The 27,684-nt window shown below is 37.8% G+C and overlaps 1 protein-coding gene across 1 annotated transcript in view; it reads left to right on the top strand.

Annotated features, from left to right (window-relative positions):
• thsd7ba (thrombospondin, type I, domain containing 7Ba) overlaps nucleotides 1-27,684 on the top strand; it is a 197,545-nt gene that overhangs the window by 103,710 nt on the left and 66,151 nt on the right. Inside the window, 4 exon segments of the mRNA XM_082508367.1 lie at nucleotides 5,993-6,193; nucleotides 19,826-20,017; nucleotides 23,319-23,550; nucleotides 27,542-27,657. Of these exon segments, the coding sequence (XP_082364493.1) occupies nucleotides 5,993-6,193; nucleotides 19,826-20,017; nucleotides 23,319-23,550; nucleotides 27,542-27,657 (741 nt within the window).

The raw sequence follows: 27,684 nt of genomic DNA, 5'->3' as shown, positions 1-27,684 counted from the left end.
TGGGGAGGTGTATTTCTGAACAAATATGTGCTAAAAATCACCGGTTGGCCCTTGTTTCCTTGAAATAAACCTGGTATGACCAAGAAACCTTTCAATTATTAATATCCGTGGGGGCATGCCCAGCCAAATTGTTTTTTGTGGTTTGGATGTGAGTAACAGTAAGTGCTCCGGGCAATACTGCAATCGATCCACAGTCTCTTTGCTCTTCGAGAGCACACTTGGGCAGCATCGCTCGGATCTGGCCGCTGAACTGGTGCCTCACACCAATAGATGGTCGGGGATGTAATTTGCAGAGTGGGCATCCAGGGGTTTGACAGGTCCACCTGTGGAGGGAAAGAATGTGAGACCTTTCAGCCATGTGTAAATTGAGTATTGCTCAAAAAGAAAAGCCGCCCCTGCTCAAGTGTCGTCTACATTTACTGGAGAAAGTGCCACAGCTAAAAAATATTATTTTTATCCTTCAACTTTTTATCCACAAATGCATCATCAGGAAACTGGAAGAGCTCGGTAGTCAATAGAAACCATGGATTATAAATGTGGATCACAATGTATTCGATAGGTAAAGACCTGATTATAAAGAAATGTATATTTTAAGAATAACCCATCTGTGACATAATCAACATTTTAGAACCAAATCAGCCCTAATAGGCAACAAGAATGTAATTTGATGGGTGATTGGGTAACTGGCTGAATAATAATGAGTGTGTCAAAATGTTGATCATTCTGCAATTTGCTAATTACTGTGTAAACCATCTTTAGAGCAGTGTTGTTCATGTCACATGAATCAAGCTGCACCCTCTTTAATGTATCTCTAGTCACTGCCTTTTCACTGCTGTTGTGTCACTTTTGCACCTAGCTCTCGCTTAGATGTTATTTCAATCGATATACATTTGTTTTCTGACAGACAGTGATCATGCTGCTTTTGTTTATTTATTTGTTTATTTATAAGGAACCCCATTAGCTTCCACAACAGTGGTTGCTAGTGTTCCTGGTGCCCAAACCATCAAATACCATTGAATAAAATGTTACACAATGAATTGGATGCAAAATATCCACATAATTTGGCTCTTACATCCACAATAAGGTTTTACAATTCTGAAAATATAATATTCATATCATCTATTTGTTTATGTTCCTTACTGAAAAACAGGGAAAGGATGGCAACCAAAAATACGACATCTTTCCCGATCTTGCTAAAATAAAAGTTCTGTAAATGTGACATTTTAGACCAGCTTTTGCTTGATTATAGGGAAAATTATAAAATAAATATTATTATAGGGAAAAGTATTAATTAGCAGTTAAAGTATATATAAGAGAATTACTAACTAACTAAAATAAACTTGAATTGCATAAAAATTACTTGTAAATGTGCAAAGGATGGATCCTTCTATGTAGTTAGCTATCTATTGTTCTTTCTTTTACGTTTTGATTTTGTCAGGACAACTTAGTTTTTGGATTATAATTTAAAGAAGCATATGACCAGTTGTTTTCATGGGTTCTTTCCGGGTTCTCCGGCTTCCTCCCACAGTCCAAAGACATGCAGTTAGTAGGGTTAGGTTAATTGGTAACTCTAAATTGCCCATAGGTGTGAATGTGAGTGCAAATGGTTGTCTGTCTCTATGTGTAAGCCCTGCGACAGACTGGTGACCTCTCCAGGATGTACCCTGCCTCTTGCACTAAGACAGCTATCCCAGCTACCCTGATAAGGATAAGTGGAAGAGAATGCATGGATGGAAATTCTATTTTTTTATTTTTTTTGTCCCGTTTGGATCCTTAGCCATCAGAATTGTTGTCTTAAGGCCAAGAAAGATGCCAAGCGGATTTATTTTACCAAGTGGATCATCATGGCCTTGCCATATTGGTCCATTTGATTGACCTTTATTATAATTATGTATTTATTTTATTTTCGGTTGCTACAAACGGGACAAACATGACTGGGGAATAGGACAGGGAGAAAGAATGAAAGAAAGAGAGGGAGAGAAAGAAAAACAGAGGGGAGAAGAGACGGTGAGAAAGGGGGAAGAAAGAAAGAAAAGCAAACAAAACACCTGGATCACCTGTATGGAGAAAAAAAAAACAGAAGAGAAAACAAACAAAAAAAGAGCAACATAATAAATACAGCACCATCACAATAAACTAGCTAGCAGTAGATAACAGTAGATGCTAAATATTAAACGCTATTGTGCAGCACACAAGATAGACAGCGCACAATGTGCTTTGAGGCAGCAGCCAAGAAAGCTGTAGTCCGCGTCTGTGAACACCCGTGTGTACACCTGTGTGCACACCTGTGTGGATCAGCATGCTTGTATTCCAAAGGTTTCTCCATGTAACGATCTGCTAGGGAGTGTGGGGAGCCATAGCCCCGTCCCCCAGGGCATGAATCAGGTATGGATGGAAATTCTAAACCACGAGTCAAACATTTGGACTGGATTCTTATGGCACCAAACATTATAGATGTTTTTCATCAAGCTTGTCCTAAATGATCTTAACGTAGCACGTGCTGTACATTGAAGTTCAGATATTAAAATAAAATCTCACTTCTAGTATGTTGAACGATTGTATTGAATCAAACAAAAAAGGGAAATCAATGAAGAAATATCTACTGGGAGTGTTTCTTTATGAAAAGGTCTCTGTGTTAGAGTAAATGAGAAGAGGGGCAGAAGCAGAATGTCAGTGTGTCTATATCTGTGGCACAGAGACAGGTGGGGCCAAGCAAGGGAAATACCAAAGATCATCATGTATTTCAGTTTGGACTTCTTTGTTCTGAAGTGAGGTGTGATCCAGCCTTTAAAATAACATTAAATATTTTCCTTTGGAAAAAGATGTTTTTTCCTTTGCTTTATTCAGTCTCTCTTGATCCAAAGGTTCAACTTGTGGTCACAAGTCTATGTGGTTAAGTTGCTAACATTGCCACAGCATGGTGTTGTTCTGGGTTTTGAAAGGTTTAGTTGTTTGTTGGACAGCCTCAGTGCTGGTGGGTTTGAAATTAGGTGAGAGGGTGTTGTTACATTGTGTTGTCTTTGAGGGTGTGAGGTAATACATGTTGAACAATATTTATTATTCCTTTTAGTTTTATTTATGTTGAAACTATAGAAGGTACTTGAGTTCAAATGCTAATATCATGGCAGGGATACAGCTTTCACCTTCTGTTATGTCATCGAATGAAAGCCTTGTTGGTTTGGAAAGTGTTGTCCTTTTCAATGGCATGAAGAACATTTTACAATCTTTGTGTGTACAGTGGGGCAAAAAAGTATTTAGTCAGCCACCGATTGTGCAAGTTCCCCCACCTAAAATGATGACAGAGGTCAGTAATTTGCACCAGAGGTACACTTCAACTGTGAGAGACAGAATGTGAAAAAAAAAAAATCCATGAATCCACATGGTAGGATTTGTAAAGAATTTATTTGTAAATCAGGGTGGAAAATAAGTATTTGGTCAATAACAAAACAACAACAACAACAACAACAACAACAACAACTCAATACTTTGTAACATAACCTTTGTTGGCAATAACAGAGGTCAAACATTTACTATAGGTCTTTACCAGGTTTGCACACACAGTAGCTGGTATTTTGGCCCATTCCTCCATGCAGATCTTCTCGAGAGCAGTGATGTTTTGGGGCTGTCGCTGAGCAACACGGACTTTCAACTCCCGCCACAGATTTTCTATGGGGTTGAGGTCTGGAGACTGGCTAGGCCACTCCAGGACTTTCAAATGCTTCTTACGGAGCCACTCCTTCGTTGCCTGGGCGGTGTGTTTTGGATCATTGTCATGTTGGAAGACCCAGCCTCGTTTCATCTTCAAAGTTCTCACTGATGGAAGGAGGTTTTGGCTCAAAATCTCACGATACATGGCTCCATTCATTCTGTCCTTAACACGGATCAGTCGTCCTGTCCCCTTGGCAGAAAAACAGCCCCATAGCATGATGTTTCCACCCCCATGCTTCACAGTAGGTATGGTGTTCTTGGGATGCAACTCAGTATTCTTCGTCCTCCAAACACGACGAGTTGAGTTTATACCAAAAAGTTCTACTTTGGTTTCATCTGACCATATGACATTCTCCCAATCCTCTGCTGTATCATCCATGTGCTCTCTGGCAAACTTCAGACGGGCCTGGACATGCACTGGCTTCAGCAGCGGAACACGTCTGGCACTGCGGGATTTGATTCCCTGCCGTTGTAGTGTGTTACTGATGGTGACCTTTGTTACTTTAGTCCCAGCTCTCTGCAGGTCATTCACCAGGTCCCCCCGTGTGGTTCTGGGATCTTTGCTCACCGTTCTCATGATCATTTTGACCCTCTCATGATCTTGCGTGGAGCCCCAGATCGAGGGAGATTATCAGTGGTCTTGTATGTCTTCCATTTTCTGATGATTGCTCCCACAGTTGGTTTTTTCACACCAAGCTGCTTGCCTATTGCAGATTCACTCTTCCCAGTCTGGTGCAGGTCTACAATACTTTTCCTGGTGTCCTTCGAAAGCTCTTTGGTCTTGGCCATGGCGGAGTTTGGAGTCTGACTGTTTGAGGCTGTGGACAGGTGTCTTTTATACAGATGATGAGTTCAAACAGGTGCCATTCATACAGGTAACGAGTGGGGGACAGAAAAGCTTCTTACAGAAGACGTTACAGGTCTGTGAGAGCCAGAGATTTTCCTTGTTTGAGGTGACCAAATACTTATTTTCCACCCTAATTTACGAATAAATTCTTTACAAATCCTACCATGTGGATTCATGGATTTTTTTTTTCACATTCTGTCTCTCACAGTTGAAGTGTACCTCTGGTGCAAATTACTGACCTCTGTCATCATTTTAAGTGGGGGAACTTGCACAATTGGTGGCTGACTAAATACTTTTTTGCCCCACTGTATTTGAATTTTTTCTGGGCTCTGCCAGTCATTTCCTATAACTTTATATTCACCACAAAACTCCTTAATCAGGATTTTACTATTAAAAGCTCTGCAGAGATCCTAACAACTAGGCAATCTAATAATCTAACCGGTCAGTAAGTAGTCTAATAATACTAGCTTGGAAACATTATGTCATCATGCGACATCACAGTATCTTGCTCCATTTGGCTTCAGCACCACTGTGGAGTCAGTACAAGTCAAAAAGAAGACTTCAATTTAATGAAGCAAGAGCAATAAAGAGCAGATTACAAAGGTGCTTAAACGACAATATCCCTCTATAGTCACAGATAAAAAGCAAAAAAGAGATCATAACTATTTACAGGCTCAGATTGGATTTGCAGCCAAAAAAGCCAGGCTCAAAAATTATAGCAAGCAAATTCGATCATACTTTGTGATTGCCGTTTACCAGGTCAGAGTGAACCAGAGAATTGATCTAGCGATGTAAAACACTCATTTAAACATGGAATTTTCACTCGTAGAAACTTAATGACATTCTCAAAATAATAATTTTTTTGTTCTTTTCAGGAATTTTATGTGGTATCTATTGTTGGCATATTATCTACTGTAAACGAATGCCTGCAGCCCCCAACCAAGTTTGTTGCAGCAAATACGAGTAACAGCACAAAAACAAAGTAGTGTACTGGTGTGAATGGGGTCAGCAGCAAAACATAGTTTGGCCACTGAAAAGAATGCCCACCTAATATTAAAACAAAGAAAGAAATCAATATTTGTTTTAGTGTATATCATCTTTGTGATATTTGCCCCCTTTACTCTGCTGTCAGACAGTCCTTTCCAGTGGGGAATGAAAGCCATAATGGTAATAATAGTACTCTCTTCAAATCTACCAGACTGACAAAAATGCTTATTTTACCTTGCAGAACAATGGTGTTTCTGGTATTCTGTTGCCATGACTTAGCAATTTGCTTGTTCTTGTGATTAGTTCAGCTTTCCATCAGCAAGAAACATCTGATAAGAAGAATAGCAATGTACATATATAGACTTTAAGTCTATGAATACTATAGTAACTATATTATCAGGGTTTCTCGGATAACTTCTTCTGTACTTTCTCATCACCTGTTTCCATCAGGTTTCAGACAGAGGAGGAGAGAAGTGCTGTGGGAGTCTAGTGGCACTCTGGGGACATGCCCTCATCTGACGGAGTTCATTCCTTGTGACGATCCTGCCTGCTACCTGTGGCAGGTCCAACAAGAGGGAAGATGTATTCCCACCAAAAACTCCTGCGGTCCTGGAGCTGCGATCCAGAATGTGACCTGTGTCAACGCTAAAGGTAATGTTTCACATATTCTTCATAGATAAACCGTTCCTGTCACATATTAAATGCATTTCATTGTGACTGAAAATCGGTCATTTAATTCAGTTTCGCCTTATTCCAAGTAGAAAACCTTACTAAAATGAATACTTTACTTTTTGAATAATCACCTTCTACTGTCTTTACATTTTTTTTAACTCAACTATCTTCTAGAGCATCCCATGCCTGAGGCATTTTAAAAGGCAAGGACATTAGTGACTAGAGTCTTGAATTGCTGAATCCTCAACAGAGACTTCATTCTTGTCAAAGATAACTCTGAAACGAGGCAAAATAACAAAGGAGTGCCTAAAGGGAGAGCAATGACAGCTCAGCTAGGCATTTACCTGTTCTATCTAGAGAAAGGCAGCTCAAAAGTTAAACAAGGATCCAGCCAGCAATACTCACGAAAGCAGTGGCTAGAAAAATGTAACAGAAGTTCAAAGCTGTTTGAACTCTCAGTCACATCCTGGATGAGCCCCCAAATTATTACATATCTGAGGAGAGGTGGGGGATGTGGGGAGTAGCAATAAAATGTCCAGGTGAAAGTCAAAAGCTGCAATAAAATTAATCTATATTTTATGAAAAGGTTCAGCTTTGAAATGATTTTTAGATGAGAAGACTATGCTGCTTTATCAGTCAAGCATTACCAAATCATTCGTTAGCCAGTAAAGAAAAGGCAAATAGTCTAAAGAAAAAAGCACTTCTGTTAACAGAAGGCACTGACTACTTTCTAGTAACTCAGCACTACCAAAGCACAAAGCATGCATGCCACTAAAGCTCACCACACTAGCTGGCCCACACTGAGAGATTAGCTCTTCCCCAGCTTTTATAGCGCAGGGTGGTTAATTGCTGAGTGAAATCAGCTGTGCGCTCACTCCACAGGAGAACGGGGCACCACCAAATTGAGGTTAGAAAGAAACACTACGAACACAGTAGGCCTGCAATAGCCTTGACTGTATTGATACAAGGTGGGGGAGATCCTGGTTTTGAGCAAAGCTAGTTAGTGGCTTCAGCTTTACTTCATATTTACTTCCTGTTGCTGGCAAGAAAAAGAATTTGCATATTCATGGCAAAATGCGGATTTAACCGTTTCTGACCATAATAAATTAATTCCTTTTATGGTTTTTATTATTATTGATTGCTATTTAGTTATAGTATGTATTCATTTATTTTTTACCTTTAACTATAAATCCACTTAATGTACTAAATATTACAATATCACTAAATGTAATATTGCTTATATATAGCTATCACTAGAAAATCATCCAAATTCACGGTAAAGCCATTAGTGCTATGGTCTTGACATGCAATCTTATCAGTTATGCAGAAACTATCAAGTATAATGTGATCCGTTGTGATCAGCCATATCCTCATGTTGGGTGATGGGGACATCAGCATTAACGGAGCATGCATTATTCATTAGGGATCATCATCGTTTGTGGGCTCAGAAAACATTGGCCTGATTAAAAGTCAGAATTGTAGCTTCCTACCAAGCATTAATTGATCATCTCCATAGATTATAAATCTAATTGCACCCTTTTTTGCCTGTGTTTTATTATTCTGTCAAAATGGATCATGTGTGTGTTTATCAGGAAGGCAGTGGAAGGTCCAGATAAATTAGCCAACAGGAGAGTCTAATGAGTTTTGACAGGACAGCTAAGAGTGGGAGCTTTGCCAGGTTTTAGGAAAAAGGCTCATGAAATTATCTGTGGTGGATTTCTATGGAAATTATAAAAAGTTGGTGGCTGCTCCTTAATTGGCTTATCGGACTTAAGATTCTAGCATTTTGAGTTATTTTCACACATAGTGACAGCCTTGTGACTGCTGAGTTCTTAAGTGAGCCCCTTTGTTTAAAAACTCTCACAGTTGCAACTGCATGGAAGAAAACCAGTTAATGTCATAAGAATATTACACTTTGTTTCTTGCAGTTAAATGCAAAAAAAGGTCCTGATACTAACTAATTTGGCTTTTCATATTAGAATAAAACAAATGCATAATAGAAAATAAGTGTTAGAGGAATCAGGTATAAAGGATTTGTAATGAATAGACATGAATGAAAAAGTACAATATAATGAAAAATATAATTTTGATAGAAGTATGTGACACTGAAAGGAATCTATATTTACATTATTCAAATCTGCTTTCATGTGTTTATGAGACCACATAATAATCACACCAAGTAATGTTGGTACATTGTTTTTATTATTTGAATGAGTGATGTAAAATAGATGATTATAGATGGAACAAGTTTTGTTGCTTTGATTTTTTTTTTTTTCATTATTTATTTTGTGCAAGCATCTCCCCCCTTTCCACAATCACATCCTGGTTTGTCTCTAGAGAGAAAATGTTCTTCATTTCTGTACTGGTAAAATTTAGCAGACCTTGAAAAAAGTAACTGCTAATTGCCAGTCTGGCTGCACACTCAGATTCATCAGATTCAAGCTCTGCGTCTAAGCTATTACACAAGTAATAATGATGGACATTTTGTCTGCTGGAAAAGGCATAAAGGCAGCTTCTCTCCTTGAAAAATGAAGTGCTAAATAAAGATTCCTATAGTCTCAAAGACTCTCGACTAACTGTATTTATTAGTTAATAATGTCAGAGTTAATTTAAATCTTCCTCTAGTCAACGCTTGGCCAACTCCAGGCCTTGAGGGCCGTTGTCCTGCAGGTTTTAGATCTCACCCTGGGTCAGCACACCTGAATCAAATGATTAGTAGGGGTGGGTTTTCATTATCGATTTATTGATTAAAATCGATTCTCACTTGGATAACGTGATATTGATTCATTAAAATCCTGAATCAATTTTTTTTATATAAATTTATTTTGCCCAAAATGCCAGAATCTCAGGTTTAACCTCACAAAATTTCAACAACCACCAAACAGCTAAAACAGTAAATGAGAGCGGGAACACGGATTCTGCACAAAGACGTAAACACAAAGTGTAGACCCGCCGACAAATCAGAATCAGTGAGATGTCGCCTTTCTCACCCGACGGCACGGACACGAGCTGAAAGCCGACAGCTCGCTGATTCTGATGTTTCGGTGGGTCCGCACTTTGTGTTTGCGCCATTTTTGCCCTGATTCTGAAGCTGCAGCCTTTATCTCTCTCCAATCAATATTGACCGAACCAGCAGCAAAAGAAGCAGCAAACTACGCTTCACATAAACATCGTCATGAATTCCCCTACATGCACAGCTCCCTCTCTCTCTCTCTCTGTACTTCAAGATCAGTTTCCCTTCTAACAATCTTTTTTCTGCATTATTCACTTGCTTGTTACGCACAAGTCTACCGTTCTTACAGCCTGTCGGACGCTGTTTTTTTCCCCTTTTACTTACTTCCGAAAAGAAAGCCTCATTTCTGCCGTTCAATACTGAACTAAACTTTTTTAAATTATGCAAAATAGCAAAATGCTCAGCCGTGTCTCTAATAAAACCTCTGTAACTTTGCTCTGCTTCACATCAGCAGCATCAGGTAATGTTCATATGTTCATTAATGGGTTTGTTTCGTTTTTGATCTACTGCAGAATATTTTTATAAAATCCCAGGCCAGGAAAATCACCTTCATGTTTTTCTGTGTTTTATCCTCTACTTTGACACAAAGGCATCTGCTGTGACGCTCACACCTTTGATTATGTCTCCCAAGTGTCAAATTTCTTTTTCTAGATATAAAAATATAGAAATGTACTGATGCATGATCTGAATTATAATATGTCTGACTGTCTGAGGCAAAATTTCCCCAATTCAAATTGAATTGAATTGATTCAAATTGAATCGAATCAAATCGAATCGATTCGGAACCTTGTGAATCGGAATCGAATCGATTCTTGAAATGAGTGACGATACCCAGCCCTAATGATTAGTTCATTACCAGGCTTCTGGAGAACTTCAAGACATGTCGAGGAGGTGATTTAGCCATTTGAATCAGCTGGATCAAGGACACATCTAAAACCTGCAGGCCTTCGATGTCTGGGTTTGGATACCACTGATCTAGGTGAACATTAAAAAAAATAAATAAATAAATACTCAAGAATATTAGAAATCATAATAGTGGTTCTCAGCTTTAATCAGGCCTTCTGCTTCAGGTTTTGTTCTCATTTGACTCATATTTCTTTCAGTGTATGTGACAAGAGGGCAGACCATACAAAAGGTTCACTTAAATCAGCCTTGGCTAACGCCAGGCCTCGAGGGCTGGTGTCCTGCAGGTTTTAGATATCACTCTGGGTGAACACACCTGAATCCGATGATTAGTTCATTAGCAGGTCTCTGGAGAACTTCAGGACATGTTGAGGAGGTGATTTAATCATTTAAATCAGCTGTGTTGCATCAAGGACACATCTAAAACCTGCAGGACACCGGACCCCTACGCCTAGGTTTGGACGCCACTGATGTAGTCGAAGCTTCCGCTGTTATCGCCAATAAATTTATTATATGAAACAAAAAATAAACCTTACACAGCTGTGGTCAGAAGTTTACACACACTCGTCATGTCATGGTAGTTTTGGACTACACACGTTTCGTCTTTTTTAGCAGGGTCTTCTTTCTTGACTGGTACCCTCCCAGTTCATGGCTATGTAAAACTCACTTCACTGTGGACAGTGAGGCTGCTGTACAGTTGTTTGAACTGATGATGTTGGAGTCTCTGGACTTTCCAATTGTTCTAAGTATTGGTCAGTCCAATGAGTGCTATCAAACAAATCCTTTTTATGCTGGCACTCTGTTTTCAGGCGGAGAAACTACCAGTTGTAGTCAATCACGCCAGCTAATGAGAAATTAATAGGCCTTGGCCTTGTCAAGATAAACAACAGTGTAGCACTACTTATTGCAAATGTCAGCTGTGTATATGCATACGTTTGACACTGTGCTGATTATAGAATAGCCAAAAGAAATTAAAGCTTGCGCACCCAATTCTTGTTTTTTTTAAAAAAACATTAAAAAATTGTGAAAATCTTGTAATTATCATGACTTTTCTGATTGCAACTGTATATTGATTGATTGATTGGTAATTTATTTCAACATGTGAACAATATACAAGTACATTTAGAAAAGAAATGAGAGAAAAAAAAAATATACTATACAAATTACATACAAAAAAAACATTCTGATTAATTTACATGTTGAAAGGGAGTGGGAAGAAGTATACACTTATTTAATCCCACCCCTGTCCCATAAATTATCAGTGAATATTTAGTCAGCTTCCTTACTGATATAATTTGTAATAAAAATAGTGAACAGATTTCTGATATACTATATACTATAATATCACATCATGAATTTTTTGTTTGTTTTTAAATAGAGACATTCACTTAATTTAAATATTTTCCTTTTCTTTATAGATCGAGAAGATCATATTTTTATAACTCTTTTTGAACAGTTTTATGTTTGGACATTGCTTTAATTCCATATTCAGTTTGTTCCATAGTTTCACTCCTTGAACAGAAACACAAAAGCCTTTTCTTGTAGTACGTACCTTCATTGTTTTGAAGTTACAAAAACCCCTTAAATTATAACTTCCTTCTTTCAAAAAAAAAACATACTCTGAATATTACCTGGCAGTTCTTTATTTTTTGCTTTGAATAGAATTTGTGCTGTTTGGAATTTCACTATATCGTCAATTTTCAATATTTCAGACTGCAAAAATAGTGAGTTTGTATGTTCCCTATAACCTGCATTGTGGATGATTCGAATTGCTTTCTTTTGAAGAGTAAAAAGTGAATGTAATGTGGTTTTATAGTTATTGCCCCAGACCTCTGCACAATAGCTTAAGTATGGTGAAACCAGTGAACAGTAGAGAATATGAAGTGATGTTCTGTCGAATACCTGTTTTGCCTTGTTTAGTACTGCAATGCTTCGTGATACTTTGGAATGAATATATCTTACGTGAGCTCTCCAGTTAAGTTTTTCATCTATTATTACCCCCAGAAATTTATTTTCACTGACTCTTTCAATATCAACACCATTTATTTGAATCTTTGCATTTGTATTTAAACTACTATTTCCAAATAACATAAGTTATATAAAAGCAGTTAAAGCTCTTTACCAACTCTTCTTGCATCGATTTTCTCTCAGACTAAATGGTAAAACAATGAAAGACAAAACACAAAGAACATAAATAAAACTCATTCAATTTTTAATGGTTATAGATCAAGCAGTATATTTACATATATTTTCAATCAAAGCACACCAATCAAAGCACATGAAATCCAGCAGTGGAGGTGGGTTGTTAATGACATTACCTGCGGCATCTCCGGGTTCCTGTGGTGCGTTATAAAGAAACTTTGCAGTAGAATTTTCCAGTTCTTCTGCAGTCCTGTGGAGAGAGCAATGGGGATCTGGAGTTGAGGAAGTAGGAAGGTTTAGACCGACAGTGGAGAATTCCTGCATACGTATTCACTGCTGCCTGGGTTTCAATCATTTTTGTTCTGACAGGCTGAGATAGGCAGTGAAGATGGAGAGGCAGTAGTAACATATCAGCAGAGCTTAAAGGATTGTTTGCTATAATCTGATATGCTGTCAGAAACGGTAACCAGCTGTGATATCTGTAGATGCACATAAATTTTTTTAAATAGTAGCAGCTTATCTTGTAATCACTAAATCATAAATACATTAGCTGACGTAGCTGTCTTTGTCTACAAAGGTGGTGGAGATTTTAAGGAACTCTTCTTTCATCTCTGATGTTGGAGCTGGATTTAAGAGTTATTTATGGATAACAAAGAGCAAGCCAGAGGAAAAAACAACAGACCATGTCTACTCTCCATCTTATCTTGACTCACCATATGATTTTAAGTGGAAGGTTGGAGGGAATTCACAAGTCAGTCAGTCAGTGCCCATTACTATGGTCTAGTTTCAGTGTCCCCATTGTAAGCTGAAGCTTTTCTTTCATTAAATTGATATATACATCATCAGGACATTATATACCACTAAACCTCTCAAATTTTATAACCATCATTTCTTTTTGTAATCTCTGCACATCTCAATCAATTACAGGAAAAATATATAATATAACCTCCGAACACTGTCCTGCTCTTCATTATTTTTTATTCCTTTACAGGGTTTTGGTCTGTGTGACCTTTGTCAGGTACAAAGAAACCTTGTTCATGCACATTTGCACATATGTATACATTGAGTATAATTCAGCCAATTAGGCATTCCTGGCTATTAGACGTCACATGTGCATGCAATCAATCAGTTAATGAGTCCACTCGAATCGTCAATGACATCATCCAAAACCCAAATAACATTTAAAATCACCACCTGATTTGAAAACCGAACCATCTATATATATATATTCCAAAATTATCACTTAAACTAAGAAAATTATGACAATTATAAAATAAAAGTTTACAAAAATATTCATACTTTGGACAAATCAGTGTTGTATAACATTTTACCATATACAGTATACAAATCCCAAATCAAAACAAATGCACTCATTAAACTGTTCATCATTCAATCCTTTGGGTGACAATATCTGCAACGTGAATATCCAAAATGCCTCTCTTCTCTTCAATAATAAATCAATATGAGTATGAAACCATAGAAAAAAGCACTTCAATTTTTGTCATCAGATTGTGTTTGCCGTGTTTTTAAAAAATCTACAAATAAACTGCTGTCAACTCCAGTAACATTACATGAGCAATTAAAAAGTTTCAAATGAAGTCTTTCTTACATTTGACCCAAGTTTCACTTTGGAGAAGAGGATAAATCTTGTGAATAGGGTGGCTGGGTTTATTTCTGTTCAGCTAAATAATAAGTTGAATATTATGAAATTCAGTGATGTGCCAGATACCCCTGAGATTTGTAAAAAGAAAAAAAAATTCTCCCTGATTGAGTGAGCTTTTTGTTCCCGTTTCCCAGCATAAAGAAAATCTGTTCGAAAATCATTCCAAGTCTGAGGATGCATGAAATTGTGTGAGGAAAGTCTAAGCCTATAGAGAGCATACAAACTGCACTTTTCTGACTAAGTTAATCTGATGGAGATTAAAATGATTATCTAGGCTTGCTCAAGCAATCAAAGGAAAAAAAAATCCTATATCACCTAAATCGTGTCTTTGCCATGGAATATATTCTATTATGGCAATAATTTTAGGGCAGCAGAAATCATTTTGGTATGACTGAAGTAGAATTAAGTGATACAAGGGTGGTCAAGGACACTTTTGGGACTCAACCAGACAGATGCCCAGAGGGATAACCATGTGGTGAAAATAATAAAGCGCTGTTGTTTACTGATGAATCATTTTGGTGCATCACATACTAAGATCATGTATCTAGATATGTTTTATTAATGCGCTTTATCGGATATCTTGTATTTCCCAATTCACTTGAGGTTAAGCAGATAAGAAACAGAGCTGAAAAACCCCCACAGAAAATGTTAGTGGCTGTATAAGTGTTAAGTTCTATTTGAAGTAGCCATGTAATACCGTTATTTTCACAATCAGTATCATATGTAGAAAGTATGTTTTGGTGCTAAATTATACACCACATGCTAACTGTATGCCTTAATATTTCTGTGGCAGGTAGGCAGACAGACAGATATTCCCAGTATAGGCTGAAAAATTATGCAAACTCCTAGGTTAATTATATTAACAAAAGCTAATTGGAACCAGGGGAATCCAATCAGTGACGCTAGATTAGAAGTGTAGGTTAGGGATACTTTGACTTCTAAAAATATTTAAGAGTTTGACTTTAGTGTTCACGAGATTTTGCTAATAACCCATGCATATAAAATGATTCTGTGTAAGCAAGGATCACTGTTTTTAAATAAAGCTAAAAAAAAAATGAGAGTCTGAGACTAACTGTATTTATTTGTGGGACCAGCTACTAAAAGTGTTGAAATTCTATGTTTGTTTGCACATAGCTTATTCCCATTGTGTTTGTTTATGCTTATTTGTGACCTGTCAGTGGAAGCAACCAGTCACACTGGTTTAACACTATTTAATCAAAAATTGTTAATTCTTCATTTTTTCTTTTAAATAGTGCCAAATGTACATGTGAGTGTATTCATTTATTGTGTTCTACATTTACTATTTTGTGTTTGGCTACAGTTACTACTGTATTTATGTGTTATTTACTGAAAACTACTTCAGCAAAGAGATGTGATAGCTTCACCCTCTAGCTTTTTGGCACAGTAAACTTGTTCTGACAGCTCCCACTAATTGCACGGTGACCAGAGTAGTCGGTCCAATTTCTCGATGTAACCATAGACCACAGTGTAATGCAGTGCACCTGTGACTGGCAGTTGACATGAGCCACATACAGCAGATCTTTGCTGCGTATACTTAAACCTACAGATGAACTGACATTTCTGACCTAATAACTGAGCACAGTGGTCAGCATCATTCTGACTCTGCTTGCTCAAGTGGTCAGCAATATTCAGGAGCTATGTTTAGGAGAAGTGCTGAAAGTGACTAACTTTTGCTGAAATGCTGAAGCTACACGTTTAACAGGCAGGTAAAGCACAGAAAATAATTAGTGACCCAGGGTAGTTTGTTGGATGCTCACAGCTATTTTATCCAATGCACCTTGTTTCTTTTGCCTCCCCCCAGCTCTACTTTAAAAGCTTCCTCCACAGATTGGATATGATTATTAACTTTTAAGCAAAGGCGAGGACTTTTTTTCAGTATCTACTAGAATAATAACAATGAAGAAATTAATTGGTGGGTGGGCGAGCAGAATAGAAATCATGTGGAAATTGCATGCAGGAGCCAGTGATATTATATCTGAGTAAGAGCCCCAATTCCTGTATTAATAATGCAAAAGGACCCCTAGGGCAACCATCTATTTGCAGAGCACCCCCACACACACAAGTAGTCTCATACATACACACTCACACATAGATACAAATACATTAGTTGTGACTTTGGATTCATGTTATCATGTCATTTCTCTTTAGGCAGTGTTTTCAGGCAAGGTTTTGTGAGTCTTTTGTTACTTTGTTTGCTAATACATGCATTAAACCCTTTTGATTTTCAAGCAGAAAGATTGTTGAATTACTGATTTTCCATTGTTTATAAAAGCACAGTAAGTAATTCCACCTTTGGCAATAATGCATCTGTTTTAATCAGTTTTTAATAAGCCTGGAGCCAGTGTCATGCTTTTATATTCTTTTTGTTGCATTAGTTTGATTTAAAACCTAAAGTTGGGAATGTAAATGCGTCAACGCGCCCTTGTCAGTGGCCTTTCTGCAAAAGTTTTGCCCTTGTAAAAATTAGTAGACTTAAGTGACCTCTTGGTATTGCAAACACCTTGATTGCACAGACTTGTCTGGTTTTAATCATGCTGCTGTCTGCTATCTACTGATAGATTCATACTCTTGTCCATGCTGTTTAACAGAAATTCAACTTCCAAACTATATAAGACTTTGTCCATGCTTAGAATAGGCAGATATGATCCTTCTCTACTTGTAAAGCAGTGTAAATTGTATGTAAATTATGTCACTGCCCATAAAGGTAATAGTGGGTGGAAAAACAAACTGTTGTTCTTCTGCTCTTTCTCTAAAAGTAGTAAAAGCAAAAGAACAAACAAAGAATATTTATTTACTTTACTTTAAGCTAAAACTTTTTGCTTTGCATTTTCCATTTAAAGCTCTTTTTTTTTAAGTACCGCCGTATATCATTGCCCATTTTTGCATTTCTAGTGTGTATTGCTCTAAATGTGGGTCAGTGAGGTTGATTCACTGAAATCTATAGTGCATGCCCTACTCTATTTTATGCTGTCTTTGCATTTAGCATGCATACCTGAAATAATCACCTGGGTAGGAGTCACTGCGAACCAAAACAGTGACAATGGATTCCCACACAGCTTACTGTCAGTTCAAAACAATCGCGTTAAAGATCATTGTAATTTGTGCTGCAGCCTCCAAAGCTTCTCTGAGTTGTTTAAATATATATACCATCGTGAAACCTATGTTCTCGTTACTTAAAATTTTAATTTTAGTTGAAAATATAATTTTAGTGAACATTACAGTAATAACCATCCACCATCTTTCCGCTTGTCCAGTATTATAAATATACGTCTCGCTCTACAAATGTTTATGCACATTTTTTTTGGAAAAGTTTGCATCTTATGCCCACTTTGATCTGTGCTAATGAAAGTCGTAATGTATCCCACACTGTAGCCTTTGGGTCATCGTTACATTCAGCTGATTTTTCTTTAACTCCTGCTGTATGCACATTAGCTGCTTTGATGGTTGGAGATCTCTTATGCTTTGACTTTATGGCCACAAAGTTTCCAAACTCCCCGAGGGTGGGTCTTTTACATTTTTCTTATGAGGCAACATCTAAGTTTGCATTCTCTATGTTTACTGCCCTCCTCTGAATCAAGGTTGTTTGCTTGATTCAGATGAAAAAAAAGAGACAAATTGATGACAGATCTGCCCTGGGGTTGTTATTGTTAAACTATATTCCGTGATCTAGTGGCAGGGTTCAACCAAGTTAATGATTCTTCTCTCTGTGAGTGTATATCAGAAAACAATGCTTCAGCAGCTGCTGGCATTGTTTTGACAACAGGATGACATTCCTGTTTCTGAAATTGATCTGTCTCTCTAGGACAGAGACCTTGGAGAAATCTATGGCAAACTCTTTTAAAGCTCCAAAAGGAAATACAACCATATGTCTGGTTATCTATATAGTAGTAGCTTATGTGCATAGTGTTTAACAAGAAAGCTATTGTTGTATTATGTTTAATCTACAGGTACCTTTCAAGGTGCTTAAGGACGCTTTAAAAGATGCAGTAAAAGTTCTTCTCGATGGCTATTGTGCAATTTTCATTTGATAAATGACATTCTCAAAACTACTTGTTCAGTCTCCATGTTATCTGGTGACATCTGCATGTCATTGATATTGTCATGCAGACGATGTTGGAGCCACTTGTCATGATGGATCAAGCAGGTTTTCTTGTTTTTATTTTTCATTCTTTGATCTTATTGAAAACGAGTGAGAACTGATATGCAAGGTCATGTCTTTTTCACTTTTATTCCCAACTCACCTTTTATGTTTCTTTTTCTTTCTTTGTTTGCTTACTATTTTTGTGACTGTATCTTTGATACTATTCCCATAACCATGATGTTGCAATACAGGAAAGACTGCACATGCAACAGTGTGTGGCAAATAACAATGCAATCAACAGTCCTTTCTCTATATTTCTCTCTATATAAATCTATATAAGAATCCTATTTTTTTTTTTTTATTATTATTATTAGTCCTTTATTTATCCAGGTAAATAACTCTCGTTGAGATTAAAAATCTCATTTCCAAGAGAGACCTGGCAGATATTTGGTAGATATCTTGAACTGAGGCATTGTATATGAGTCAAAAAAGTGGAGCCTTTTGCATTTTGTCTGCCAAACCTTGCAAGAGTATGCAAGAGTATACATAGGCAGAGTACACCATTATACTGACAACATGGCAGTCTAGTGACCAGTATTTTGACCATCTTGTTTGCAAAGAATGACTCAAGCCAATGACAGTTTCAGAGAGTTGAATATTTACTTTTGCAGGTAATTCATTTTGTGGCTTAATAAAATTGCACTTACTGTACTGCACACCTTAATGATGGTCCAAGACGTATTAAAGCAACCTAGATAAACTGTAAAAAAAATGGAGTAAAGATATAACAAAGTAGAAAGAAATTGCTCTTTGTTTCCTGTGGCTGTTTCATTCGTAAAAGAAGAGTTAACTAGCAGCTGCGATACATATTTCATAACACGAAGATGAAGGCTGAAGGCTGAAGGATAGCTTTTAAAACTAGCTCAGAATACCAATGGAGTGACCTTACAATTTCTTTTGATGAAATTAAATTTGTGTTTGACAGAACACTTAGGAGGGATGCCCGCTTACTTGCTTTTACTATCTGTAACATGGTCTTGGCAAACTTTATCAATAGCACAAAAAAAGAATTTTAGGGATTAATTTTGAAGAATGAAAAAAGTCTAAGTGCTCCAAATTGCAATAAACACATCATCCTCCCCTATACGTGCATTGCCATGTGTTCACATTCAGAGCTGATGTAGACATGACTTGAATTTGTCACAGAGTGAATGTAATGGTATCAACATGTGTCAATTGTGTCAGCTAGATCCAGCAGGATCCACTTATTATCTTGTCCAGTGTCACAAGTGCACGTCTGGGTGTTCTTCAGAGATAATTCAGGCCTAACAAAAATGGTAAAACTGAGACGAGCACAGAATATAAAGTAGCTGACCAAATAACACATTATGTGTTGTACTTCATGTGAATTGCATTTATACTTTCATTCAGCATGATGAAAGATCTGGTATCCTCTGGAGGGGGCTGATGTATTAGGAGCGCAGTATGTTGTGGGTTCATTTACCTCTGCATTTAATGTGAGCAAGACCAGGCTTTAAGGTTTTAATCTGATCAACCCAGAGTCATAGGGCCTTGGGTTATACCACTTTCTGCTTCTAATATACATTTGTTATTTGATGTATACTTCAGCTGGGATTTCATTCTAGCGCCAGTGTGTTTTGGTTTAGTTTGCACAAGGTTATTTCCCTATCTGATAGCTGTTAGATCAAGATGAGATACTAAGTGTAGCGAGTGTCAATTGGATTATTTGAGCCTTTAGGCTGATTTCAGTTATCTTGCCTTTTTCAGGAGAAGATGTGCCCGATGCCTACTGTGTGGAAGGCCCTCCACTTGCAGAAGAAGCCTGCGAGGTGCCCTGTTCTGCAGACTGTGTGGTTGGCCCCTGGTCCTCCTGGTCCACCTGCTCACACAGCTGTGCCAGTAAGACGGCAGAGGGTAGACAGAGCCGCACTCGCACTGTTTTAGCCATCCCACAAAAAGGTAATCCAAAATTCCCTTTGATCTCTTTGACTCTTTCTCATCTAATACTAATAAAGAACTTCTTTGCTTTGTTTACTGGAGTTATTTTTAACTTGGTTTTACTTTTAATGAAGCTAGATTTTTAAAGCTGATATTAATATATGGCAAATAGGTAGAAAAGGTTTAGATTATAACTGTCGTTAACATGTCATCTCATCTGAAATACTGCAGAAAAAAGGGCAGAAGTAACAAGAAGATGTATTATATTGTATTATTACTGTAGTTGTTGATAATAATGTATACCTTTCGGTATCTATGAGGTTCAGTACTACACTGACTGGATGACAGAAAGCATGAAAACACTGATCTTTGGAGATTTTAAGAAGTAGCTTGTAATTACAGATATAAAAGAAAAAATCCAGTAACATTTTCATTAGCAGGGAGCTCAGTGTCTTTGGGATATAGTGCTATTGTTAGAGGGACTCAAACTGAGGAATGCCACGGCTAACACAAGACTAGACTCGGCAAATAAGAAGAGTAAATATTGATTGAGCTCGAACCTTTATCTGGGTTTTTTTTGTGTGCGAGTCTCATTTAGTCGTTTTTCATCTCACAAACATTTGAAGTTTGAGTTGACCATTCATTATCAGAGACTCTTTTCTTCCCAACAGTGCTTTTCTTACTTTGTGTTGTGTTTTCAAGTCAGTCAGCAAAGCCTTGGCAGCCAGCTAGCAGCCATTAATCCCTGTAACTAAATGCATATCTGCAACAACAGCTGATGAAAGAATTTCACAGATTAAGCCAGGTTCCAAACTATGTTGCTTATTACAATGTTACTGGCTATCAGCTTGCTGACAGAGCTGATGTGTGTGTGGGTATGTATACATGGGTATTAATGCTGCATTTGTGTTTATAAGGATACATTTTTGTAACAGCGTCTGACAGAATACTGTAGAAGCCCTGAGAAATACAAATTGGACTGGAAGGTGTAAGTATATACAATATTTGGTTGTGGTTCAGCTCATCCTTACTTTTCTATAAGTCACAGCACACTACTGTTCCCTCTCCAGATATCATATTTATCATATTTCATCAACTGAGCTGTCCATGTTTTACCTCCATTTCAACCAGAGAGTCTCTGCCCTGACTACTGTAGGCCCAAAACAAAAGTAAATTACCACTGTGAACACCACTGTAAACAATCCTTTAGCCAGAAAGCAATGATGCATACATAGAACTCAGGTATTTTACATAAACTGTAAATGAAGAAATGATTACTTTGGAGGTTTTATACAGCGGGGAAAATAAGTATTTGACACATCAGCATTTTTATCAGTAAGGGGATTTCCAAGTGGACTATTGACACAACATTTCCACCAGATGTTGCCATCAAGCCAAATATTGAAGTCATACAATCAAATCAGAACATATAAGTATACAAGTTAAACCATAATAAATAAAGTGAAATGACACAGGGAATAAGTATTGAACACACTTTATTCAATACTTTGTAGAAAAGCCTTTGTTGGTGATTACAGCTTCTAGACGCCTCTTGTATGGATAGACCAGTCGTCTGCATTGCTCAGGAGTGATTCTGGCCCATTCTTCCACACAAACGGTCTTTAAATCTTGAAGGTTCCTTGGGCCTCTTTTATGAACTTTAATCTTCAGTTCTCTCCATAGATTTTCTATGGGATTTAGGTCAGGTGATTGACTGGGCCATTCAAGCAACTTGATTTTCTTTCTTTGAAACCACTTCATTGTTTCCTTGGCCTTGTGTTTGGGATCATTGTCTTGCTGAAATGTCCACCCTCTTTTCATTTTTAGCTTCCTGGTAGATGGCAGCAGATTTTTATCCAGAATGTCCCGGTACATCTCTCCATTCATCCTGCCTTCAATAATATGAAGTCTGCCAGTACCCCTTGCTGAAAAGCAGCCCCAAACCATGATGCTTCCACCCCCAAACTTGACTGTTGGTATGGTGTTCTTGGGGTGGTGAGCAGTGCCATTTCTTCTCCAAACATGGTGTGTAGAATGACTGCCAAAAAGTTCAATTTTGCTTTCATCTGACCATACTATAGTCGTCCAATAATCCACAGGCTTCTCCAAATGCTGTTGCGCAAATTTTAACCGAGCCTTGACATGCTTTTTGTTCAGCAATGGAGTCTTGCGTGGTGAGCGTGCATGGATGCCATGGCGGTTCAGTGCATTGCTTATAGTTTTCTTTGAAACAACAGTACCTGCTGATGCAAGGTCTTCCTGAAGTTCTGTCCGAGTGGTTCTTGGCTCTTGGAGAACCCTCCTGATTATTCTTTGGACTCCTCGGACAGGGATCTTGCGTGGAGCACCTGATCGTGGCAGGTTTATGGTGAACTGATGCACTTTCCATTTCCGGATAATGGCCCCCACAGTGCTCACAGGAACATTCAGCATTCTGGAAATGCACCTATAACCATTCCCATCAAAATGCTTTTCAACGATAAGATTACGAAGATCTTGAGAGAGTTCTTTGCTTTTACCCATCATGGAGTGTTTCCTGTGTGCCTTCTGGGTAATGAGGAGCCTTTATAGGCCATCAATTAGGACTAAAGCAGCTGATATCAATTAGTACTGATAGGGGACAGGATTTCTCTATCAATACTGACAGATTTCAGGTGATCTCCTGGCTTTCTATGTCATTTTGCCCCTTGTTATCTCCATGTATTCAATACTTATTCCCTGTGTCATTTCACTTTATTTATTGTGGTTTAACTTGTATACTTATATGTTCTGATTTGTTTGTATGACGTCAATATTTGGCTTGATGGCAACATCTGGTGGAAATGTTGTGTCAATGGTCCACTTGGAAATCCCCTTACTGATAAAAATGCTGATGTGTCAAATACTTATTTTCCCCGCTGTATGTATATATACACATACACTAACCAGGACACAGAGCATAAACATTGTTGTGCTTTGGCAGTCAATGAATTACCAAAGGAAGACTTTCACAGTGGCCTTGCTGTGACTGAGTTTGTAATTTGAACTTCTAGAAGTTGAAACTTGAAAAGTGCTTGCTCAGCTAACCCAAAAAACAAATATTTGCTACAGTATGTTAATAAACAGCTCATGGTAGAGTGATAATATTGGCACTTTTTTTCCTTCCATTGATCAAATACATCTTGTACTTTAAGAGAATCCATTAGATTTGTTTTGGTCAAATCACATGTACTCTGCACAATAATGAAACTGTGTTGGAGTGATTTAGTGCAGCTTTTTCTGAATGCCATGTTGTACATTCTGTGTATTTCACAATTTTCTACTCTTATGTGTTGATATGCAGATGGAAAAGCTTGTCCAGCGGGTCCAGCTCTGGAGCAATGGAGAGTCTGCAATGACCATCCTTGTGTGGTATTTCACTGGGAAGCTTCAGCATGGGGTCCATGTATTGAGGATACCTCTATGGCTCTCAATGGAACCAGCCTCCAGAATGGGACCATAACCTGTGCTGTCGGGGTTCAGATCCGCAAAGTCATCTGTGTGAAGATGAATGCTGGTCCAGTCGTAAATAAAAGGTGGAGTCTATGCAAAGTATTTGATATATGGACTTTTTTGAATTTTATGTACTCTGATTCAGTATTTTTCTTTGTAATGTCACTTTTTTATATAGAATTATATATCCAGTCATTTGAAAAAGTAAGTACAGTGATGTGAAAATGCAAAAAAAAAAAAAGGAAATCAGGAAGGGGGCAAACACTTTTTCACGCCATTGCACATCAAATAGACGTTTTTTACCCTTTTTAAAAAAAATTTTTGTTTAATTTTAATTAGCAAACACTTAACTCACTTATACATAGTGTCTATATTCTCCATAAACAGATGTCTTTATATAGATTTTCATAGGACAGCTACAAAATTTGGTTTCTCTTGTAGTCTGAGTTCCATTGGCCCGTCACATTTGAGCACTTGAGTTATATGTAGTTCTTAGTGTAGAGCAAAAGAGTTACTGTATTTCTTAATATGCAATCTTGAAACTAGCAGAAATTGCCTGTTTATTATGTCTGCATTTATGAATATTGAAAACAGGAAGTCAACTCTTTAATGGAAAAAATATATAAAAAATATATATATAATAATTTTTATATTATTATATATTTATATTATATTTTATTTTATATTTTTTTCTATATTATATAATGTCAATGCCATTCGTTGTCTTGCTTCCATGTTGTATCAAATCCTAACACAGCATTTCAATCGGATTTAAATCTGGACTTTGACTGGGCTTTTTTATCCTTTGTGTATTTGTTATTATGCTTAGGATCATAATCCTTTTGAAAGATGTACTTCTAAGTTCAGCTTAAGCTTGTAGTGCGGTGACCTCAGATTATCCTTAAGCACTCGTATAAGGTGCAGAATGCATAGTTGAATCAATGGCTGCAAAATACACAGTCCCTGAGGCCGTGAAGCCAACTTAAACTGTAACATTTCTATCCCTATGTTTCACATTGGGTATAAGGTTCTCCTCCTGAGAAGCTGTTTTTTGGTCTTTGCCAAATAATAGGGTGCTGATGAGTAATTAACTGTGTCATCAACATATTGATGGATATTCACGAGACTTGTTATGAGTCACAATTTGACCTCCGTGCATTTGCTCTTGAACAAATGAGGTGAATATGTGGTCTCAGCCCCCCACCTGATGTTTATGGTAATTAAAATTAAAACTTGAAGGGCACTCATTAAGGCCACTAGCCATGCTACCCCTCTCCACTAAGTTACATGAGATATTTTTCAAATTATACAACGTATATTCTTCAGTTCTGGGAGATGACTTATTTTGTCAGTATGAAAATTGCACTTCTGTATCAGAGTATCTTTTTACTGTGCTGCTCTGCTTATTTTTAGCAGCTGAAAATAGGCCCTGAGAGAAATGAATGCTAAATTATAGGTGAGGAGAAAAGGAGCTTTGTAAAATCAAGGGGAAGATGGGATGTTTCTCTTACAAAAAAAATCACTTAAGAACACAGTCTCCATTTTCCAAAACCGCCTTACTTGTAGATATCTAGCGTATGCTTTTAGTTACTAACAGATGACCCAGAGGACTTGCTTCACTGTGAAATAATATCCCAGAGTTTTGTGTATTGAGGTCTGGTTTTATCCTTTTTCCTTCTGTGTGTTTAGTGTTTCTTTTCATTTGTTTTTGTGAACCAGAGATTCATTTTGCTTCTGCTCCACCATTATCTACTCCTCTTTCAGCAATACAATATCAAACTCTGCTAAGGGCTTTTGTGCTGTCACTATAATGATGTTATAGTGATCTTCACAGCAGGAAGACAGATTTATAAATAATTCACAAAGATTGCTCTTCTTTAGCTTGATGTGCTATTGACAGGGCTGTAAAATAGATTATGTAGAGGCTTTTTTTTTTCTAATGCTTGTCCTATCTGCCGCCACAGTAAGAGTCAGTTTTTTAGTGTATTTATGCACCAAAGTCGGGTCTTTCTGCCATCTTTCCAAATTATGCTGTGACTGTCTGACTCTATCGAAAAACGCAGATTTGACATAAATTATATTTATACCCAAGACACATTCTATACGTTCTAACAGATTATGTTCTGGATTAAAAAAGCAAGGAAAACTGAGTAGGTAGGCGAGCTGCAATTCTGCGTTAACCCCTGTTTATCTCAAACTCTGATTTCTGAATTGTTAAGCTTTGAGTTGGAAAATGTTTCAGAATACAGCTGTTGCTGCTCTGTTTGAAGGGTCACTTCAGTCAGCAAACATCTTAGCATTTCATGCTGAGCAGTAATCTCAGCAGTGAGCAGTGGCTCAACAAAAAGATTCGTTGTTTTTTTTTTGTTGGTATCAATACAGAGCCCCCAGAAAAACAGTGTAAATAATAAAACTGACAGTGATGAAACTTCATACAGTACACACACATACTATTAATATTATTAATAATGATGAATAATGAATAATGATGCTGAACACTGTGGCCTTGACAGTGAATCTAACTCCCTCATTTTGGGAAAACCACACAATATACCCCAGCTGCTCTGTTGCGTTGTCATGCCCTCTGGCATACATCACTGCAAAGGGAGAGAGAGAGAAGAGTAGGGATAAAGCTGGGGAATGATGGGTTTTATGTATCTTTCCCCCTTATGCTTTGGCATACTTTGATCTCATTGCTGTGCGTGCTGGATTTTTGCAGTCAGTAGGATGTGGCGCCACGCTGGGTCTCTAGTGAGACCTGGATCTGGTTGTTGGGCAAAGGAAGTCACTGGCTCTGAAACAAAATGTGAAATTTCATGTGTTTGTGCATTGAGGACAGGAGTTGGCTGCTGGTTGATGAAGACATCAAAGCTTATGAATTACTTGATTTTACATAGCTGCATTAATCCGCACCAATTCAAGGTTGCACGACACACAAAACACAACACAGCCAGAGGGCTGTTACAGATATGTTACACAAGAGATGTGCCAGCATGAATTAAGACAAGGAAATTGTTAAAAGTCGGTCAGATGCTCATTAAAACCTGGTAATGATGTGTTTGGTGTAGCAGGAATGATCTATTGGTAAACAGTTTGCATATCCTTGTTTCTCAGGTTAATTAGCAGCCGTGTTTGATTGATTTTTTCCCCTGGAGCACTCTTTCGCTTGTCTTGTTGGTAACAAAAAATGGCCCTGGCTGCTCTGTATATGTAAAATAAATCCACTCACTGGGACATTTAAATTGATCATAAATTTGTTTCCACTATTTATAGATACATTGCCATTGCTGATATTTTGTTGAGATTTTTAGTTCAAAAAATATTGCCTACATACTGCCACTAGGGGCGACCGTGGCTCAGGGGGTTGGGAAGCGTATCTGTAACCGGAAGGTCGCCGGTTTGATCCCTGGGCTCTCTGTCCTGGTCGTTGTGTCCTTGGGCAAGACACTTTACCCTACTGCCTACTGGTGTTGGCCAGAGGGGCCGATGGCGCGATATGGCAGCCTCGCTTCTGTCAGTCTGCCCCAGGGCAGCTGTGGCTACAACCGTAGCTTGCCTCCACCAGTGTATGAATGCGAGAGTGAATGAATAGTGGTATTGTAAAGCGCTTTGGGTGCCTTGAAAAGTGCTATATAAATACAATCCATTATTATTATTATTATTATTATTATTACTAGTTGATGCCACTGTGGGCTACAAATCTAGCATAAAGAAATATTGATTAGTCTAGTTTTAGTAAAACTGGGATTTAAAAGTGAAAATGCACTGTGAAGCATGCAGGCACTTTGTAGGCTTGAATTTTTTTTTTTTTTAATGAGTAATATTTGTAGACTGGGAGGCAACTGAATGTGTGAGAACACTGTAAATTTCTATATTTGTGTAGCGTTTGCTTGAGCATGCAGGCAGAGGCACATGTAATCAATCATGTTTTCTGTAGGGAGATGTGTGATGTCAAGGACAGGGCATTTGTTTTACTGCGCTATCCTCTTACTAGTGAGACCCAGGACGTTTATCATTCATCACCTGGGGGCTGAAGAGAATTTAAGACCACTGTTTGTTTGTTTGTATGTTTAGATGTTCAGATTCTTCCCGTCCGGAAACCGTCCGTCCTTGTTTGCTACCCTGCAAGAGAGACTGCATTGTGACGCCTTTCAGTGAATGGACAACTTGCCCATCAACCTGCCTTCCAGGTAGCTCACTGACAGGATTTTCTAGAA

The sequence above is a fragment of the Aulonocara stuartgranti genome, assembly GCF_965226115.1.
Source record: "Aulonocara stuartgranti genome assembly, chromosome: 16".
Lineage (NCBI taxonomy): Eukaryota > Metazoa > Chordata > Actinopteri > Cichliformes > Cichlidae > Aulonocara > Aulonocara stuartgranti.
Note: the sequence above shows the minus strand (reverse complement) of the source record. Positions and strands in the feature narration are given on the sequence as shown.